The 20,747-nt window shown below is 41.2% G+C and overlaps 1 protein-coding gene across 1 annotated transcript in view; it reads left to right on the top strand.

Moving 5' to 3' along the window:
* The first annotated feature begins 1,768 nt into the window (after nt 1-1,768).
* Nucleotides 1,769-20,747, top strand: part of DNAJC1 (DnaJ heat shock protein family (Hsp40) member C1) — a 114,436-nt gene continuing 95,457 nt past the window's right edge. The window contains exon 1 of the mRNA XM_069776758.1: nt 1,769-2,045. Within this exon, the coding sequence (XP_069632859.1) occupies nt 1,893-2,045 (153 nt within the window). The 5' untranslated portion in view covers nt 1,769-1,892. The remainder of the gene's footprint in view (nt 2,046-20,747) is intronic.

Below are 20,747 nucleotides of genomic sequence, written 5' to 3'. Positions count from 1 at the left end.
CTATATCAGGTTCCGCTACTCCAGCAAAACAAAGCAGCTGATAACTTAACGAGCCCATAACTTTGTCTTTACTTTGTCATTCTCTAGAAAAGGATTATTTTTTTGGCTCTGTGATCAAATGGGAGAAGCATTTTTTAAGATGATCAGAATGAACAGTTAAGCGCTCCTTTTTGAGAAGGGTGAATTAAAAAGAGTCTACATCAGGCACTGTTGGTTAAATTATCATTTCCTGGCAAGTGGGTTTAGGTGTCTTTTCAGAAAACAGAGCCAGAGGCAGAATCACGATCCTAACAGCCCAGTGGGCATGCATATGGGTTATGGAAACATGAGTTTAAATATCAATCTAATTAATATTTAAATAGTTTATACAAAAGGGAACAGTTTCAGTACAAGAGAATACTTCAGACTACGCTATGAGTTGGAAAATTGATAATGGTTATGTCGGTTCAAGTCCTCACTCTGAATTAAGCAGAGTGTATTTTAAAGCCACGTCTTGCTATTCCCATAGAGCATCCAAGGCAGTGCCCTACTGGACAGCGATTTTTGTAAATGGTGCCTAGCTCCTCTTGGGTAAATTCAGGTGCATATAGAGATTGGCGTTTACGATTTTTTTTTAAATCGGAAAAAACTATTTTCTGAACTTGATTCAGTTTATGGATATTTTGGGGATGAGTGAAACTGCCTTTTCTTAAAGAGAAGATTGATTCTCATAGCGAGTTATTAACCAGGCCTAGCTTCAAGAGAGGTGAAACAGACGGGGTGTTCCAAGCAGTCTGACCCTACCAGAGGAAAGCGATTTAATGTTGAAAATTTGTATCGTTAAGCCATTAAGTGTCCATCTAATTCCTCATCTAGCGTTCATGTTCAACGTGAATTTAAGCAAGGAAAGAATGAAAGGTCCAGGGAAAACAGCTTAAAAATCGAGTCGGTGCTGACAATAAGCTGGAGTGATTTTAGGGTAAACCAGGTTACGGTAGCCAAACCCACCCTTAAGGAGCTAGTAAATCCAACGCGTTTCCAAGGGGCGTTTAGCGCGTGGGGCAGCGCTGACACCACAGCCACCGTGGCCCTACGCGGGGGCTCCCGCGGGGGCCGCGCCGCTCAGCCGGCCGCCCCCCGCCGCCGGCCTTCCCCTCCGGCGGGCACCCAGCGCGCAGGACGGACGGGTTACCCCCACACCTCCCCACCGCTCCGGACCCCGAGGACGCGCCCGGTGGCGGGGTCTGGGGCGGCGGCTGTCGCCCCTCAGGACCCCGCTCCCTCGCTGAGGGAAGGCTGCTCGGGGCGGGGGGAGGCGTGCCGGGGGGGTGCGTGTGTGGTTACCCTCGGGGGGTTACCCGGGTGACAGGGGGCCGAGGAGGGGGCTCCGGCAGCCCCGGGGAAGGGCGAGGGCGCTGCGCGGCGCCAGGAGGCGGAGGGGGAGGCGGCCGCAGCCGGGCAGGCTGTGGGGAAGAGGAGGAGGAGGAGGAAGGGGGGGGGGAAGAGCCTGCAGGCGGCGCGGGGCGGGCGCGCGAACCCCGCCGGCCGCGCGGAGGCAGCTCGCGTCAGGGACCCGCGCGCCGCTGCCGCTCCCTCGCGCGCCCGGCCGGCCGGCCGGCCGGCCGGCGGCGGGCACCCCCCCCCCCTCCGTGGGACTCGACTCGACTTTGCCCTTCCCCCGCGCAGCCCCTCGAGTGCGCGAGCGCCAGCGGTTGCCGGGATACCCGACGTCACGGCCTGCGGAGGCGACGATTGGCCGGGCGGAGAGCGCTCTTCCCTCCGTGCGACTCGCCGGCGGCGGGGCCGGGCCTGCCTCCTTCCCCCTCAGTGCGGAGCCGCCGCCGGGACGTGCGCGGCCTCGGAGGTGCCGCCCCGGCCACGTCCTCGCCACCGCTGCCGCCGGGGCGGGGGTCATGGGCCGCGGCCTCCGGCTGCTGCCGCCGCTCCTGGCGCTGCTGGCGCTGCTGGCGCCCCGCGCCCGCGCCTGGGACAGCGGCGACCTGGAGCTCTTCGACCTGGTGGAGGAGGTGCCGCGGAACTTCTACGACTTCCTGGGGGTGCAGCAGGTGAGCGAGGGACCGGGCCCCGCCGCCCGCCCGGCGCGGGCCCCGAGGCGCGCCTCCCCCGCCGCCTTCCCGCGGCGGGCGGGGGCCTCGGCTGTCACCGCCGTCCCTGCTCCCGCCGAACATGGCTGGCCGGCTCCCGGCTCCCCCCCTCTCCCGCCCCGCCTGCGCTGCCGCCGCCCGGCCGCTCCTCCGTGGCAGACGGGCGCTGGGCATGCCGCCGGCCGCTTGCCTTCTGGCCTGGCGCTGTCATCCGCCTCCTGCCCGGGCACGACTGCGGCTGCCCCGCTCTGCCGCTGCGGTCCGCGCCGCTCCCCCCCCACACCGCGCCGTGCCCCGGCTCCCGAGGCTCAGGGCAAGGCTCCTGTCGCTTCCCCAGCCTCTTCCTTCGCTCCGTAGGGGCTCTGCTCTCCTTCGAGTGCCGTTCTGTCTTTCATCTCTCTGGCCCACCATACATCAACCCTTCCTCTCCCCACTGTACCTTTGTGTGTTCCTGCTGCCTGTTGCTCTTCTGAATGTATCTGTTTTTCTCCAAATGTGTCTACGGCTAGACAGAAGTAGCTCGTGGGCTTCTCCCACTTCCCATACATATCCTGGGTATGGCTGTTTCTCATCTCTCTCTCATTCTGCATATCTGCTGGTTCCTTATCTGCTTATCATCGTGGATCGCCATGTGTTGCAGCTTCTGTTTTCTCTCACGCGTGCCATGTGGTAGACTGTGACCCTTTGCCATGGTAATGGCTTGTAGATTGTTATATTTGTTTACTTTCCATGTATCTTGGTTATTGTGTGTGGTTTTCACCTCTGCTTGCTAGGCAACACTTGAGATTATCTTAAAGCATTTATTGTGCACCCTCGGTTAACTTTCATGCACGTGTAGTCAAGACAGGAACTTCTGTTCCACACACTTTTATCCCATGTTTCTTGTGTATATTTTAGATGTGGTTGCTGGTTTCACTGCCAGTTGGCATCTTCAACTTGTATCACTTGGCCTGGCTCCCACTTGATGGCCTTCCTTATCTCTAGATGCTCTGCTCTGTGTGTGTGATCTTGCTTGATCTCTCTTTCCAGTCAGTATTATTCTCCTCAGTAATTAAATATGCAACTCTATAATATGTTATTTCACCCAGAGTCCCCAAAAGACATTTTGTTCTTTGTTTGTCTCCTAGCATCTCTACATTCTGGTGAGTGATCCTGCTATTCAAATGGCTTGCCTGACAACCTTAAAGTTTATTCTGATGTAGTTCTTGTAGGTTTTGAGAATAATAGCTGTATTTTAAGGTGCATCTCATTTAGGGCTGTGTCTGCAAAAAGAGGGAAGGTGTCTGCAATTTGTAAAGGTCCTCTTTTGGAAACTACTGGCTGTGGTTGTTAGTGATAGTTGGGGGATTCTGTGTCAGTTTCATCTTTTTCTTTCTTTTAATCCTCCTTAAGCATCTGGTGTTAAATGCTATGAAACACTATCATATATACAACACAGCAAACACTGCTCAAGTTTCACTTTCATGTGCCTAAAAATCTAGGTTTAATTCCTCAAAGGCAATTTTAGTGTTAGATAATGTAGGGTTTCAGAACTTTGTTTCAATTAGTGATGTTCAGATCTAGTATGCAACCCTTTGTTAATATCTTCCACAATCCTTTTTTCTAGGGCTGAATCTGTACCTTGCGCAATATGCTTAGCAGAATATAATGTTACCTTTAGCAAGCAAGTATTCTGCTAGTTCACACTTCTACTCCTAATCTTAATGAAGAACTTGAACCACTTATAATGTTCGAGCAGGGAAAAAGTTGGTGGAAGTGCAACACAAATGAAATGAAGTTTTGTTAGTTATAAGTATATGCTAGTCACTCACAATGTCGTTATAGCCAAGACTTGAAGTGTAAATAGCATTAGATGCTTCGCACATGCAGCAGAATATACCTGTGAGTACAGTAATAGAGTATACAAAGTTGCAGTTGAGCTTCAATAGAATTTTTTAAGCACTGGAAGAGGCTGCATAGGTTTACAGGTTCTTCCACACTGTATCCTTTGTTCCTGCTGCTTGGTTCTCCAGCTCTGACCTATACCTGAAGCTTCAAACAAGATACTGAAGCAGCGTTCTGACTTGCAGTGACTCGCTAGGCAGCTGCAGCTGTTTAAAGTTACTGTATGAGAAGGGTAACTGGTCTTGTAATGGGGTCAAGGGAAGTGTGCAAATCTCAGGTGTGTTGTATCCTACCTTGGATGTCTTTACACAAAGCTGCCTTTTACCGGAACGTCTCTACATGCTGTTTGCATGTTTTTTCAGGTTTTCTGCTATTTTTTAAAACTATGGTTTAATGGAGCTTACTGGTTACTATGTATGTCACTATTGTTTTAGTTGGGATGCCTTTGAGTAGAATGCTGTGGTTAACTTTTTGTAGTTCTGGTGCTAGTGGTTTTAATTCTCTGTGCTCAGGTGTTTTTCTTGGCATTTTAGCACAAGAGGGACAGTGTGTATGACAACAGCCTCTGTGGCCATGCCTTTGGACTGCTTCATAATCTTTCATTCATCAAAGCTTGCTTTCCCCTCCTCTCCTCCTCCATATTCCTTTTGGTGTTCATTGCCTTGTATCGTGTCCTGATAATCCCTTCTTCCTTTATGTAATTCTGTGGGAGAGAGTACTTCTCCCTTATGCAGGATGTAACTTCTTCGTCAGAGCTACGGATGCTAAGCCGTGTTTCTTAACAGTAGTGTATCAAGGCTGCTAGATTTTTTCTAAACGTGTCATCTTGAGTTTTGAAAAAATATAGGGAATGACTCCAGTGCTTCCTTAAGGCATTAAAGCAGCTTAGGTTTTGGTGAGAGAATCGTGGTACTGACGGCTTGTTGAATCTTGTATGCGATGTCAGAAGCTGATGTTGACCTCAAATGAGAAGGTGCAGAAGGTGTTGTGCAAAGTCCTGTAGCTCTCTAGCATGGTTTGAAGCCTCTGGCTGCTGGATTTTTCCCTGGGATTAGACAGAAATTACAATTTTTTTTTGTTTCATTGCTGTATGCTTGTGGAAGTAAGGGTTTTGCATTTTTTCTTTTCAAGGGCCTTGTGGAAGCCTCCTGGTGTTGTCAGGTAATTGTCATCCAGCAAGAAGCTGCTGTAGTGTTTTCCAAGATCAGTGATTGAGACAGAGGATGATCTAATGGAAGTGACTTTTGTTGTGAATGTGGAATGACAGAGGAAGAGTAAGATTGTGACTGTCTTGGCTGTTAGAATAACTCTCCTTAGTGCTTGGCTTCAAGGAGGGGTTGGCTGAAAAAATCTGTAAGTGCTTACAGAATGGTTGAGGTTGGAAGGGATCTCTGGAGGTCATCTTTTCAACCCCCAAGTGTTAGGGCTGAGCACCTAGATTAAGAAGTATCTGATTTTTATACAAGGACACAATCTATCTATTTGTTAATCCATCAGATCTCATGGTAACATAGCATATATAAGAAGTTTTGCATTGTTACGTTGTTACTATTGCTGTTCTGAACAATTTGGGAATTGCTCTACCTTCCTGTTTCTTTGGTGGTTCTTAAACTGATGATGTGATTGACTTGAATGGCTCATTTAAAATATTGCTGTTCTCAAGAAGTTTGACGTAGCAGAATGGGAAGATAAGATAACCTTTGGCTTGAGAAAAGATTGCATTTCCGTGTCCCCCAAGTGATTACTGAAGAAAATAGAATCATAAACTCTTGACAGATCAGATGTAATAATCGTTTCAGTAATCATTTCAGTATAGCCAGTTTCAAACTGACAAAGGGATCAGGATCAAATAGTATTAATCTAAAAACTCAGATGAAGCAGCAGCATTAAACCAGAGGCTATGCAGTCTCAGTAATAAAACTACCCTGTTACCTGAGGATGATAACATGCAAATGTGATGTCAACTTTTTGGAAAAATTCCAGGAAGATCTGGGGAGCTACAAGCTTGTATGGTGGACAAACGACCTGATCAAGTTAATTTTATTGTCTCTTACAGCTTTCAATAGCTGATACCTGCATAAATGTGATATGCTCTGGGTGAATCAACTTGGCATCAGCTGAACCTGTGGATCTCCTTGCCAAAATATGCTTTTGATTATAACTGTTTATATGGCTTCAAGGGAATTACCTGCTCCTCTACTCTTTTTGGCTTGCAGTAAGGAAGGCTCTATAGGCCTCTGAATGTCTTTTGAAACTTTGTGATAGGGTTCTTGGATACAAGGGATCTGATCAAGAAACTTTTAGGAAACATTGATGTGAAGATGTGTTAAAGTGCATGAGCTGTGTTGCTAGAAATGGCCAGTGCAGAGCAGTACGTTATGTATCAGTTAGGACCAAGGCATTTCTGAATAAGGCTTTGGCTTCTACTGATAATCAGATAAGGGAACAGGTTTGTATTGAAAGTTCTGCTAGGCCTGTGCAGTGTATGAAAGCAAACACAGAAGGTTACTCTAAGTGCACTTTGAGGTAGTAGAAGAGGCCCTGGGAACTCAAGTTCCTCAGGGAGAGTTAACACATGGGTGGGGCTTGCTGGCCAACACTATGGATAAATATATGACACCCCAAAAATTTTGAGAGAATTATTTTCTTCAGCATTGGCTTATGCCTTCCTTGTGGCACATGAGATTTATTTTGAACCAGGCTCTAATCCATTCATGTGGCTTTACTGTAGAGAACTAAGAGTATTGTATCCATGTAATTGCTAGACGATGGGTTTGCTAGATGATGCTGCAGCACAAAGTCAGAACTGCACATACAGAACCTAATTTTGGTCCTGCAGCCTATGAGACACTGGTATGTTAGCAACTCCAAGAAAGTGCAAGACTTGAAAACCAAGGAGTCAGATTTCTTTGGCTGCAGGAAGCCACGACCCCTCTAGATGAGCTGGATGTATTGGGCTAATAGGATCCTTTCAAGATCACTGGAACAGAGGAGCTGTGTGTACCTTGGCAAGTAGCAGGGTCTGACAGCGTTGTGTCTGTAAAACTCAATGTTTGGTGCCGAGGAATTGGTGTCCATACTGTTTGCATTTCAGGGATTTTTCTTTTTTAACTAATTCCAGTCTGGTTACATGGACTCAATGCATGTTTGTGTTGAAGTGTGCTGTTTGTGCTCCTGGTTTTACATCTTAATATTCAGTTCTATCCAAAAGGAATCCAGTTCATCCACTCCAGGACCACTTCATGATGCACAGTCAGTGGGTACAGTAAGGAAGTTTGCTTTACATGTGCACTCCTGAGCTGCACTAAAAAATTGAGGTAGATGCACCTTTAAGACTATAGTTTATAGGAAATGGCTGATGCTGAATTTTACATCTTGGCATTGCCCTGTAAGAACCTTACCAGGAATGAGCTCCATGACAAATTGTGTGGCTTTTATGGTATTATGAGGCATTATGGGAGACTTCAGAAAATTCTCAGTAATAAGTTTTTGTGTAGTCTGTTTTATGCAAGTGTATTGACTGATGACATGTAGTGCGTACATCACTGCAGTTCTAAAGCTGTGAATTCATATGTTATACAAATAAAGTTCTTGGACATAGATTTGGTAACCTATTTTTCAGAAAGAATGGCAGTCTCTGAAGCTGTCAGTGTTGTATTGTCTGGTACTGCCGTAGTTCTGGCTTTGAATGGGTCACTGTCCAAAAAAAAAAAATCTAGATAAAATTATTTTTACTGTAGAGCTATTTGGGAACTTTGAGTACACTGAGTGGTCCCCTCAAGTGGGAAGAGGCATGTGAGGGAGAGCTGTATCTATTCAAGGAATGCTTTCAAGTCCTCGGCAAGAACAATCTACCTGTACCCATACAGGCCTTCTGTCTTCCCTGGCAGGCAAGGTACATATAAGGAGGACAAGGAAGGGGAAATAAGGAGGGACAGCCCAGAAACTCAGCAGTTTGTTTCTCCTTCCCAGTGACAAGCTGCATCACACTCCAAAGACTTATTTTGGTTGTTCTTCTAACACTTAAGGCTGTTCTCCCTGCTATTTTTTAAGGTTAACATATGTGGGTGCAGTGTTACTAAAATCATGGAGTGTGCATCATCTGCAAATGTTTTAGAGAAAATCTAGGTTGGTAATACTGCTTCAGTCTTCCAAGCTTTGGAAGTATTTGATCCAGTGAGATAGAGCTTCACACGCATGCAATTCCGACATCACTTTTTCGGATGACTGTGTCAAAACTATCAGCTGTAGGCTTTTCTTGCTTTGCTTTGTAAGATTATTTTGTCTTTGCATGACAAATAGGATATTCTCTGTGACCTTCAAAAGTCTTGTGCTGTGAAGTGACACAGAGCCATGTGGCAGCTTGATATCTCAGTTACTCATCTTTGAGGAATCAAAGTTTTTGGGCTAGTGATTGAACGTCTTGTCTAATGCCCTAAGCCTGTTGCAAGATTGTTTTCTACTTCTTGTTCAAACTATATATATTAAGCAGGTCTAGTAGTTTTGGAAGGCATTAGATTTTAACGCACTGCCAATCACAACATTGGAGTTCTCAGCTGGAAAGATGAAATATCTTTCAACTTTCTTGCTCCAAACTGTCAAAAATAATTAACTTCTGTAATACACAACTAGGTGATAGTGGTAGCAGACCTTTATTTGGACAGTGAGGAATCTTGGTAATTCCTGAAACTGTACGTTTCTTTTAAGCAATAGATGAGGCAGGTGTTCTTCAAAATTGTTTTTTTTTACTGTAAGAATTTGCTCCTGTTATGGCAGTGATAGCCAAAAAAGCCCCCCAAAGCCCCCAAATACACTATCAACATTGAGGCAGTAATAGACTCCATTGCACTATTTCAAACAAAAATATCATTAGAAAATCCAGATTTGTTTCTAGTGGCTTTAGCTGTAATCTCAGTTCATTCCATAAAAGTAATTGTGTGGTTTTTCTTGGTATGTTATTGAGACATAATTCTGTAACCCTTCATGGTTTTAAACTTCCTATTTGAGTCTGTTACTTATACATGGAAGTGAGACTTCCAGCAGTTCTGGAAATTCTGCATACATTAAAATTGTATGAAGTCATTGTTGAGATTATTCACTTGGATCCTATAGAACAAAGTTGTTCCAAACTATATAGTAGTCTAGTTGCTCACAAGAGTCACCACAGAGAAGCACTGATGATAACTGCTCAGATTTGTAACTGAGGATGGTGCAGGATATGAGTGTTCATGTGTGTGTTTTGTTTTTGCTTTTTTCAACAGTGCTGAACTTCCAGGTAAGCTGCTGATACATAATGTAATCCATTTTGTAAGTGCCCTGACTTGTATCATGTATACCTAATGTTCTCTGATGTTTTTGTTCACAGTTGCTGCATTTAAAAAATGATTAAGGCATCTAGATTTGTAAAACTTGTGTTTTCCATTAAAAAAAAAATTTTTTTATTGTTTCCTATTAAAATTCTGCTTGGAAGTTGTCCAAGGGAATCCAGGGGTTTTTTGCTTTTGTTGTTGGCTCCTTTCTTAAAGACACAAAAGTGTTTCAGAATCTACCATCGTAAGTAGTTTTAAAGACACTTACTGTTAACTCTTTCTGACAATTCATTCATATAATACTTTCCTGATTTCTTTCAGATTGTATTTTTCTTCTTTCTTACTGTGTAGAAGGACATATAGCAATAGGAAACTGCTGTGTTTGGGAACCCAAGAGAACTAATAGTATACAAAGTGCTGTGAAAAGGATAAAACAAGCAGTCTTGAATTTTTTTTTTCTTGTCTGCAGCAGCAATAATGTTTCAGCTCTTCCTCTCTATACTTACCACCTTGTTAATCTTCTAAGGATGTGTCCATAACAGCTTGATCTTCAAATTGCAGAAATAAAAAATGGGCTATTTTTCTTCCTAGAAGTTCTGTGTTTGACCTGTAATTCATTGAAGGGAGTGACCAATTTATTGGTGAGGAATGGTAGGTAACCTGTGCTGGTGGTCTCTGGTGTTTACACAAGGCTGTATGTTTTATGCTTGTTTCAAATTCATCTTCTTTGCTGAAGTTCTCATGTATGTGCCTATGTTGGTATCTAAAACAGCCACATAATTAATCTAACATACAGTTTTGTAAATGACTTGCTAGTGGGCTTTTTACTACTTGACTGCTGTGGATTGTGGTTGTCATGTTTGTCTGTAAAGTTGTGTAAAGAAAAATGTTAGAGGCAGCCTTAATTTCCTTCTTTTGAATGGTAAACCTTTTATGCTCCATCTAGAGTCATTTTACAATTAAGATTAACATGGTTTTCTAATCAGATCTAGAGAAGACTATAGCTTTAAGGGAGACATTTGGAGGTATCTAGGTGCTATTTTAACTTTAAGTACTTGGTAAAATTTAAAAAATAAAATGAAAATTTAGCATATAAAATGTTCCCTAGTTGGGTTGGTGTTCCTTGTGTTCTCAGCAGAGCCAGTAACAAAGAGCCTGTGGTGCTGTTGTGCAGCTGAGCCAGTTAAGAATGAGAGTATAAGCGATAACAAAGGGTTTTTCATCTATAAGAATACGTCTGATATTAAAATGAATAAAAGGAGGAAACTAATGTATATCTAAAATGTTTCGGTTTTCCACAGCATCCTACTGGGCTAAAGAAATTAATGCGGCATATGAAAATCTGCAGTTTTGCTTTTGATTTGCTTGTTAGTGTTTGTGCTTTTGGTTAGCCATATGCTGTGCGTCTTTAAAACTTTTGTTTCTCTCAATTTTGGGTTCTTAAACACTAGTAATTCCCCCCCCCCCCAGCCTAAAATTGTTGTTTTGCCCTCAATTATGAGGAGATTTGGGGTTTCTGTGTCTCTTTTGCTTCTCGTTTGTTTGTCCATCAGCCTCGTTTGGTTGTTACTAGCTCTGTATAAAAGTGATTTTTAAACAATCTTATGTACGTGGCAATGTGTTATACATGTGGTGTATGTTACAGTTATGCAAACAATAACACAGTTTGAATGTAACACTTTAAAGCAGGATAGTGCATTACTGGGCTCTCATCTGATGGATCACTTGAGTGCAAATTTCTTAAATGACCTGGCTTGCTGGCCTTACAAACTGTTCTTCCTGATGTCAAACAAACGAGCGGTGGATTGAGAAAAGAAAATTCATAAGCAGTCTTTCATCTCTGCAAGATCAGAAATTCTTCCTTCTCAGTGTTAATCTGGAAAACTTGTCGAGAAAACCAGAAGGTGCATAGGAGCTGTTGAAATAAAGTCACTCTACTATCTTTCTCTGACTAAAGAGAGAAGGAAGAACTAGGGGAGTCTTGCTTTTATACATGGGCTGTCATTCTGAAATGCTGCTGTCTCCAACGCTGTGAAGTGCTTTTGCTTGTTGAAGGAAGCATTCAGTGCTGATGAGGACATGAGAAAGCTGTGAAGTAGCACTGATTTGGGGTGAATAGCTTCTCCTTTAAGGGCAATAATTGTTTTTACCTACCCCTGATTCTGTAGTCTGATTGGTCAATGTTTTATTAAATTTTGAACTGATTTAGAGTAGCTTTTATATTTAATAATCACCATTTCGTAGTCAATGATTCCTATAGTGTTCTTCTATGGGGTATAAATGCTGTGATGGGAGAGTAGAAGAGCTGTATGCCATTTAATTTTGTGACAGTTTACAATCATATTAGTAATTGCTTTACTGGACGTTGTGTCTAACAGTGGCTACTACAATGTTAAAGTAGGAAAAAAAGAAACTCTGTAAAATTTCATCCTATATAGAAGCCTCTTCCCATTTCCTACTAGGAATTGTTTAAAATCTTATTCAATGGAAAGGGAGTCTTATTCAATTCAAGCACTTCTTTCAGTTGATTAAATATTTGAAATAAACTTGTTTTCCAACCTGAGTCTACTTATCCGTTGAATAGAAAGTATTTCTTCTGTCAGTTTGTAACCTGTGTGGTTTGTAGTTTCTGTTCTACTGAATGTTTTCCTTTTTCTATTTCTCCTTCAGTAGCTTTTCAACATTATAAGCTAACCCAGCAACATTCAAAACAAAGTAGTGAATTAGAATGTTGGACTGTATCTGTTGAGAGTAGTATTTCAACAGTTGAAATACAGATTGAGGGTATCAGCCAGTTGTTTCTTGCAACTTACAGTGGTGAAAGAAAAAACCTCTTTTGTACAAAACTTATGTACTATATTTAAAGATTAGGTATAACTGACTTGCATTCATGTTTAGTTACATAGTACAGAGCTCCCATGCTGGAATGCACCAGTAGTCCATTTAGTAAATCTTTTTGGTCTTTGTGTTTTCTGTTTGAGTAATACTAGGAGCTTAACCAGAAAGCTGTGCTAATTTGCGGGGAGGGAGGAATCCTCTGCTGGACAGATAGACACTAACCTATCAATGAGTTACTGACTTACTAATTTCCTCAATCATGATGATTTATGACTTTCACACACTTATACTTACTTTCTTACCTACAAATGGATATGATTTATAGACACCTTAATTTTCTGGTGGAGTTGTGGACCACTAGTTAGTGAACTTAGATTTAAGGACAATAGCTGAAGTAGATCAGTAGCTTACTGGTTTCCAGGGCCCTGTGATTCATTGGTTGAAAATCACTATCTATCTCCATGTAGTTATATATTCTTTTGATCATTGTCTATGTACAGGTAGATACTCTTTTGGTCACTGGAGATACCTACTTCTAATTTCTTTTTAAATTGTTATCTTTTCCCGAGTCGTGTCATGCAGCATGGCTTCTGAAGAGGATTTATTTTTTGCATAAATATGTATCAGTTAAGAAATAATGTAATTTTTTTTTTTTAAATGTTACTTGCAATTGAGAATACTAAACACCCTTGCCTTGTCTTGATTGCAACTGTTTAATAATAGTCTTGTATTGTGTCTCAAGCAATGGATCCTGGTGCCTATGAAGGCATGTTTCCACTCCCTGGTCGTCTTGGTCTCCAGTTAGGGCACCTCTCCAAGTCACCCACAAGCTCCTTGGATGCCTTCAAGGAGTGCTGGATGCTGTCAACGTGCTCTCACTGGTTTCCACCCTGGTTTCTTTTTATTTATATACTTCTGTATAACCCTTGCACTTTTCTTAAATAAAAATAATTAAAGCCAGTGGCAATAGATGTGTTACTTGGGGAGAGCAGGTGAACCTAGCCATGTTTTGCGGTCCATTTGCCCTCTGTACCTCTTGGCCTCCACAGTTTTTGATCAGTAATGTTAAAAGATGCATTCCTGGTGGTGCCTTTCAGTCAGCCGGTGCTGTACAGTGGGTTTGGAGAACTGTTAGCAATGTGCCTTGGATGACTTAATGATTTGTAATTGCCAGCTCCAAGCTCTGCTCTGTGTAGGCATGGTTTAGTTTAAGGTAACAATCTTACCTACACTGAATCTTCTCTCTCATTTTTTTTGTCACATGACTTGGTTTGGCATTCCCTCGCTAGTGTCTGGTATCTACCCAAAACATATAGTGTCACCTATGAACTGTGAGATTTCACTGCATGCTCTGCTCTTCACGTTGTCATTGAAAGTGCTGAATAAAGCCAGTCCCAGCACCAATCCCACAGCAGGAGCCCTTTCAGCTGCCTATTCTCTGCCCTGAAAATTGGCCATTAAACCTTGCTTTTTGTATCCTGTTCACTAATTTTCTATTTGTAAGACTCTCTCCTCCCATCCTGTGGCAAGTTAATTTCTTTGATAACCTTTGGTGTGGGACCTAGCCAGAATCTTTTTCAAAATTGGATTGTACTGTGTCTGCTGGACCTCCTCTCTCTGTCCTCACTGATGCACACCAATGACTTGGCTGGGTTGGTGAGACAGGGTTTCTCTTTGCAGAAGCCATGCAACATCTTGTCCAAAAGACCACGTTTATCCCTGCCTGCAGTGACTTTATTTTTATAGCCCCTACTGCCTTTAGTAAGGCTGGATGACAAGCTTTCTGGTCTGCAATGCCCAGGATCTCTTCTGGGTTTTTTTGTGTGGATGGGAATCACATTAGCAGCCTGCCCAGTCCCTGCTGGCAGTTTTTTGCAGTACTGGGTTAACTTCCTCACCTGCAGGTCTGCAGCTTTGTATGTGAATTTGATGCAGCAATCTCAGGTGAAAGCCATGGTCCTGGTGACTTCTTAGCATTGAATTTATCCATTTGGAGTAATGTGTCTGTATATTTATTTCAAGTTGAATTAATTTCTCTTGACCTGTCTACTGCAAAGAATGTGTTGGTGTGGGAATCTCTTGAACATTTCCAACAGAAAAGACTGATTAAATGAATTATTAAATTGCACGGCTGTAGCTTTATTCCTGAATGAAACTTTTGATACTTTCATCATCAAGCAGGCTGTAGCTAGCATCCTGGTTTTGATTACATTTAAAGAAATAAAAAGGTTTTGAAAATCAAATAAATGGCCACTCTAGTTTGCTTGGACAAATACAAAAGTCCATATTAACAAGTTAGAAAGAAGTAGTCAACATGGGATTTTAGCTGTACATTCCACGAATTCTACTGGAACTGGCGCAAAATCCACCATGTTGCTGTTGTAGTTATTGATCATTAATTAGAAAGAAGAATAGCTGCTGTTACACAGTTTGCCTGTTCTACTAACTGCTACAGATGTATGATTAAGCACATTCTATAGGAGCTTAGGCCTGTAACTGAGATATCCAGAAGGAGTTTGGGAATATATCTTCTGCTTCTGGTCACTTTGCTTTAGTAACTAGCATTAGCTCTGTAACATCTCAGTCTTGGACAATAGTTCTCTTTTCAGAAGGTAAAATGGAGGACTTGGGTTTGTATTACTACTTGAGTTAAGACTAAGCAGAGTTGGTTTGTGTCTGTCCCGTGTCCCCCCCCCCTTTGACTTATGGTTCCTTTATACCATAGTAATTTTGTGGAATTATTAACTGCCCAGCGAAGTTCTTACTGTGATGTATTTAAGTTTATTGTTTTGGAAACAATTAGATTATTTTACTCTAGTTATCCTAATTTTGATGGTACTACTTACTAGCAATGTCTTTGCTCATTCCTATTGGTTTAAGCAAGATTTTGGTATTGCTTTGTTTCAGTTATATAAATCACTATGAAAATGTCAAATCTTGTGTTTCCTATTGAATGCTAATACTGTGAGGAGAAAGACATGACAGGGTTTTATGAAATGCCCTCACTTCTAGAAGTTTTTAAAAGATAGAAACTTGCCAAAATAAATTTTGTAGCAGGGAGCTTGCTTGAAATTCAGGAACTTTAAGTGAACATATTAAAGCTAAAAGTTGTATTGAATGAAATGTATTGAATTGCAAGGCTTTAGTTCTTTAGTGTACAATCAATTTTCTTTTTTCTGCTAGAGTTGATCTGTTTATTGTTCAGGGACCTGATAAACTCATACTTCTAGATACTATCTAAAGTAATTAAACCCTGCATCTAATCCTACCCGTCGCTTCCATGCTGTGCATGTGCCTTGACTAACGTCAAGAGATGTGAATTTAGGGTAGACTTTGGCTCTTCGCTAACATCTGCATATCTGCAGTGATACACTGAGAAATCAAGTTTTAGAACCCAAAGAAACAGCAACTAGAAAAAAGTATGGGGTAATGAAAGATTAAATCAGACTTCATTTTCTGGGAAGTCTAGTTTTGTAGGTATGATGTATTGGGTGCAGAGTTCAGATGGATAATTTCATAGGAGAGGTAGTGGTGGTGAATATTTCCTATTCTGAGCTACTTTAACAGTTGGACCTAGGATTGTCCCATGTAGGCTCCGATTTGTCATAGTGTGACAACAAATTGCAATATATAGGTGCAATTAGACAATATTTAGTGTTGCAGTTGATTTTTATCATGTCTTAGCTTTATCTTGATTTTTGCGTAAAACCATAATGTTTAATTCTATCGGTGTCTGAAGATGTAAGTTTGAGTAGACTGTATTTAAATCCAAAATGTTTAGGTAATACTATATTCTCCCCATAAAAGGGATAGAGTTTGAGAAATGCACTTGAAGTAAAAATCATACCCTAACAATAGAGAACTTTAATCTTGATATTACACTTCCTATTTTAAACCATGATGTTTTAAAGTTTTCAGCACAAAACGTGTTTGCATTCATTTTGTAGTATTTGAAGTCTAGAAAATAAATTGGGACACTTTGTTTAAAAAGTGCTTTTGCATAGTTTGCCATTTTGCATTGCAGAATGTTGACTTCTCTTGTAAATGTGTTTGTGAATATAAATGCTGCTTAAACACTGCTTTATTTTTTTTTCCTTATTTTTATTTTTTTAAAGAAAACTTGTCTGGTATTTAGAGAACTGTTAACAAGGGCATGGTATCTTCTTAAATTTGTGACCTAAAGAAAGCAGAAGGCTGTAAAAAGTGAGTTTCTTCACTTCTGAAATATCTAAGATACATTCCCGTAGCTTCTGTGCTCTTTTCTAACAGATTAACTTGAAGACACTGTCATTGAATTAACGGTATCCCATTATTATCAGGGTATTGGTTATCCTGTCTGCTGTCATGAGATATGAGAGCCTTACATGACAGCTGGTTAGACGTGATCAGATTGATACTATGGCCAGCAAAGACAGTACTGGACTGGGCTGGTTTCTGAAATTGATTCCTCAGTCAAGATAGAATTGTGTCTTGATCAGGTATTCAATATTTTGCAGTCCAGCTAAGATAAATATACAGAGTATTTCCCATTCCAGCTGCAGGAGAAGAACTTGCTATTAGCATAAAACCCAACACCCCTCCCAACTTGCACAAGGGTTGCTTGTGGAGTCCCAGATGGTTTGGCTGCAAGCCTTAAAGAAGTACATATATTGCAGTCATTGCCATTCTTCACCTGAGTATCAGATTCGCAGGACAATTTAGTAAGATAATTATTTTGGTTATTCTTAAGGGGTAGCTTGCTCAAGCAGAGGTGCCTTTTAGACTCTCCACTGGTAAGGGGTGAGCAGATGGAAAAAAAAAAAAGCATGCACAAAAACCCCACTCCCCCCACCCCCCCAATTTCTTTTAATGGATTTGGGCACGAAGGTAAGAATGCCTAAAGGGATGGTATCTGGTATAAGTTGGCAAAGCTGGAAAATAAGATTTAAACTTTCATGGTAAAAACTTGGCCTTTTGTCCTGTTATGTAATGAGACCAGTATGCCATTTAAAGATGAGATGGTATAAGTCCTGAAGCAGTGGTCAAAAGAAGAAGGAAAGACTCCCTGAAGGACATTAATTTCTCAGATACCCTAAGAATAAAAAATGAAAGAAAACCAGTGTGTTGTGAAATGTGGGAATTAACTGATTCCCCCACTCCCTAATATTTGCTGGGGTTTTGTGTGACTAAATTAATATGCAAGTTGCTAATTTCTGTGCTAGGCTATGGTAATAGTATTTGAGGTAATTGTTCAGTCTAGAAAATGCTGTTCTGACTCTCAGCCCAATGCTTGTGCTCTGGGATCTATTGAGTGTCGGTAGTAACAGATTCATACACTGGCAGTAGGCACCTTGAAAACAGGACTCATTTTCACAAGGACCTGTCTTGTAATGACTTGGTTGAAGAAAAACATCATTACAAGAGGTGAAAAAATACTCTAGATGAGTTATACTAGTGTAAGATCTATCACTTGACTAAGTGAGTTACAGTGTGGGATAGCACTTCGCTGAGTCCCAACACATTGGTGAGAGGAAAGAAAGCAAGAGAATCTAGTGGAGCCAGCTTGTACTTGAAATGGCAGGTTACTCCAGGAAAGTTTCTTATGGTCAGTCTTGATAATTGCCTAACAGGCTCAAGCTCTTTTGTATAAAATTTTTAGGGTAAATATTGAATTGGTGATTTTAGCAAGAATTATTGCATGTGCTCTTGTATAAATGTTCTGAGATTGTGTTTTGTTTCAAGCATCAGTAATCTGGAAAAGGTACTGCAGTTGCTAATACAGCCCGAGGAAAGCAGCCAATCTTCAAAGGAATCGTTGCTGATCTTTTGATGACATTTTAAGTTGCATCTTGCTTATTATGCTGTTCTTCGATATTTTTGTTTGTTTTTAAGTTGGACCTTAGTAGTTTTATTTGGATAAAGTATGAAAGCCTACCCTGTTTTCTGACAAAGCCGGGTCCTGACAATGTATTGGATGAGTTGATCTTTGATCTCTAGGCTATAGCTTTCCTTCTAGAGTCCTAGTGATATTCCCATCTTGACAAAGGAGGGCAAAGGCAGGTTTCCTTCCAGCTACTACTAGAATATGACACCTGTGGCCCAAAAGAGGAAGCAGAAACTTGCCGTAGACTTCCTGGGTGTATTTTGTTTTAGTCGCTCTTCATTATTTCCTTTACTTGGAAAAGATGCAAACAAATTCTCAAAATGAATGACCTATGCTGATTATTTTTTTATTTTTTTTTTTTTCTTCTTCATCTCTCTACTCCTCTCCAGGCTTCACAGCAGATCTGTTTAGACCTGCCTATCAGGGCTTCATTTTCTAGATTAATATTTGGCAACAGGTTTACAGTTTTCACTAGCTATTAGTGAACTGGGCATCATGGAGATTCCCCCACCCCCCCAACTAAATCCCTGTCTTCAAACTGTCAGTCCTAGAATAATGATGGAGAACAAGACAGTTACCTAAATGGCTTCTTGTTCTTTGCTATGCCTAAAGCTTTTTTGTTGTTGTTGTTGTTGTTTTGGTTTTTTGTTGTTGTTGTTGCTGGGACTGCACTAAGTGTTTTTCTTTAATGAGGGCAGTATATAGGGTCCCTGGTGGCCACAGCTGAGAATTGCTGAGCTGACTGTGATTCTTGAGTATTGTTAGGGCTTTGTAAATACTTCTTAGGAACCTTCTGCATTGCAGTTCACGGTGGTTGTCCATGCAGCTCCTGGAGCTAATAACTATTCTCTCTTCTTTGATGACACTTTCCATGGCTTTTGTGCTAGATTTTTTTGCTGTTCTAATTTTCAGAGGCTGAAAGAGTGAGGAGTCTGACAGTCTTCTCTGTCCTGCTCAAGTATATACTGTACTTTGTCTTCCGATTCCTTTTTTTCCTTTTTTTTTGTCCCCTCATTAAGAACTATAGTTATCAATCAGGGATACTATACAGGGATATCTGTAACTTTTAAAATGCCCTTTCTCTGGTTACTTTTTCTTATCAGTGTATTTGATACATCCTTTTGAGAGATCCGCAATCAGCTTGAACTACATGTAATCATGTTCGGGAAGAAAAACTAAGTATTTTCTTTCTTTCTTTCTTTTTTTTTTTTTTAAATCTCCAATGTCTCCTACTTCTGTTTGTCACTCAATCCTCAATCCTGGAGGTCATCTTTTCTCTTCGTTGTATGGTTGGCTTGTTTGTTTTTAAAAGTATTCCTCCTGCCATCAAATTTTACCGTGGCTTTCACTGCTCATCATAAATTCAGTCCTTTCTTTCAGCTCGGGAGCTAAAGTGGTTGTATGCACCATGGTTAACTTACATTTCAATTACCTCAGGAACAGCCTCTTTGTCTAATCCCTATGCTTTCTGTAACTAAAATGACTGTCTAAAATAGGTTTTGGCTTTTCAGTTGGACCTCGAGATTGAATTGCCAAGCAACAGGCCGTTAGTGTTGCCTTGAGCCTAAAGCTGCATGTGGCTTTAGGCTGCATGTTATAGTCCTTCTGTATGTTCCCTTTTTTTTACTCTTGCCTTTTTTTAAAATCCTCACATACTTTTGTTGTTATTGGGTGTTTGTGTTGTTTTTTTCTTTTCTTTGCTTGTTCACTGATCTCTAGGCCCTTTTTGTTCAGTTTTTGGTCTCTTCTTACTTGTGTAATTTTTGAAGATCCATTTTTACTTCTGCATGTCAGTATCAGTCCTATTCTTCCTTTCCCAGCATTGCAGAAGAAAGAATTCTCCGAAGTTTCGTAATATATATTTTTATTATTTGTGGTTTTCTTAAGTCATTCTCAAACAAATATTTGATGTGATCTCAATTTCAATATGTAGGTGTTATACCAATGATGATTTTGAAGGAGGATTTTTCACAACTGTGTTTGAAAATTGCTGGTCTAGAAACAAAGTGTCTTTGGATGAGCAGGCTGGGTTCCAGGCCAAGCAAACACAGAAGTTGGATCTTTCAGACTGATCTTTTGCAGCTGGAAAGTTTGGTTGTCTGGAGGTTGCTTTGCCAATGGCAAAGTTTTAGCAGACTGCTTTGTGTGAGCCTGCTTTTCAGCAGAGAGCTGGCTCTGCTAAGTTAGAAGTAGGTAAGCGGCTACCCAGTACTTAACACAATGCATATTTAACCTGCAGACTGGTAGACACAGGATTTGATAGAAATAGTTCTTTCCTTACCAATGAAGTATTGATAAGGCATAAAATTTCTCTGGTATAGGGATATTACTTTTTTCTGCTAATTTTAATCTGATAACTATTCCTTTTTCCATTTTTAAATTTCTGTAACAGAATTTGAATTCTTAAGCTCCATTGCATGTACTAGTCACTGTTCTGTCTAACAGGACAACAACCAAGAAGTCTTTGTACTTTATCTTCTGCCATGGGCAAAATACCCAATTGGAATAACTGCCAAAGAGAAAGTATAGTGAAATAAGATTGTGTGCATGGAAAAGCAGATAGAAGCAGTTAATGCAGTTTCACTGTATGTATGCTAGGAGGTTTATTTTTGAGGCATTCCTAGTCATGGTGAAGACCTTGTGGGGTTTCTGTAATTCAAAGTATTGTATATGGGAGTGATGGGTGTCTGTGGGAGTAGTTGTACCGTAAGTCACTCAAGACATTGAAATTGAAGTAATCAAGGTCCTGCAGCCTGACTCCATTCTGCT

The sequence above is a fragment of the Haliaeetus albicilla genome, chromosome 2 (genome assembly GCF_947461875.1).
Source record: "Haliaeetus albicilla chromosome 2, bHalAlb1.1, whole genome shotgun sequence".
In the NCBI taxonomy this organism is placed as follows: Eukaryota; Metazoa; Chordata; class Aves; order Accipitriformes; family Accipitridae; genus Haliaeetus; species Haliaeetus albicilla.
The sequence above is the reverse complement of the archived record's forward strand: the minus strand, read 5'-3'. Positions and strand labels throughout refer to the sequence as shown.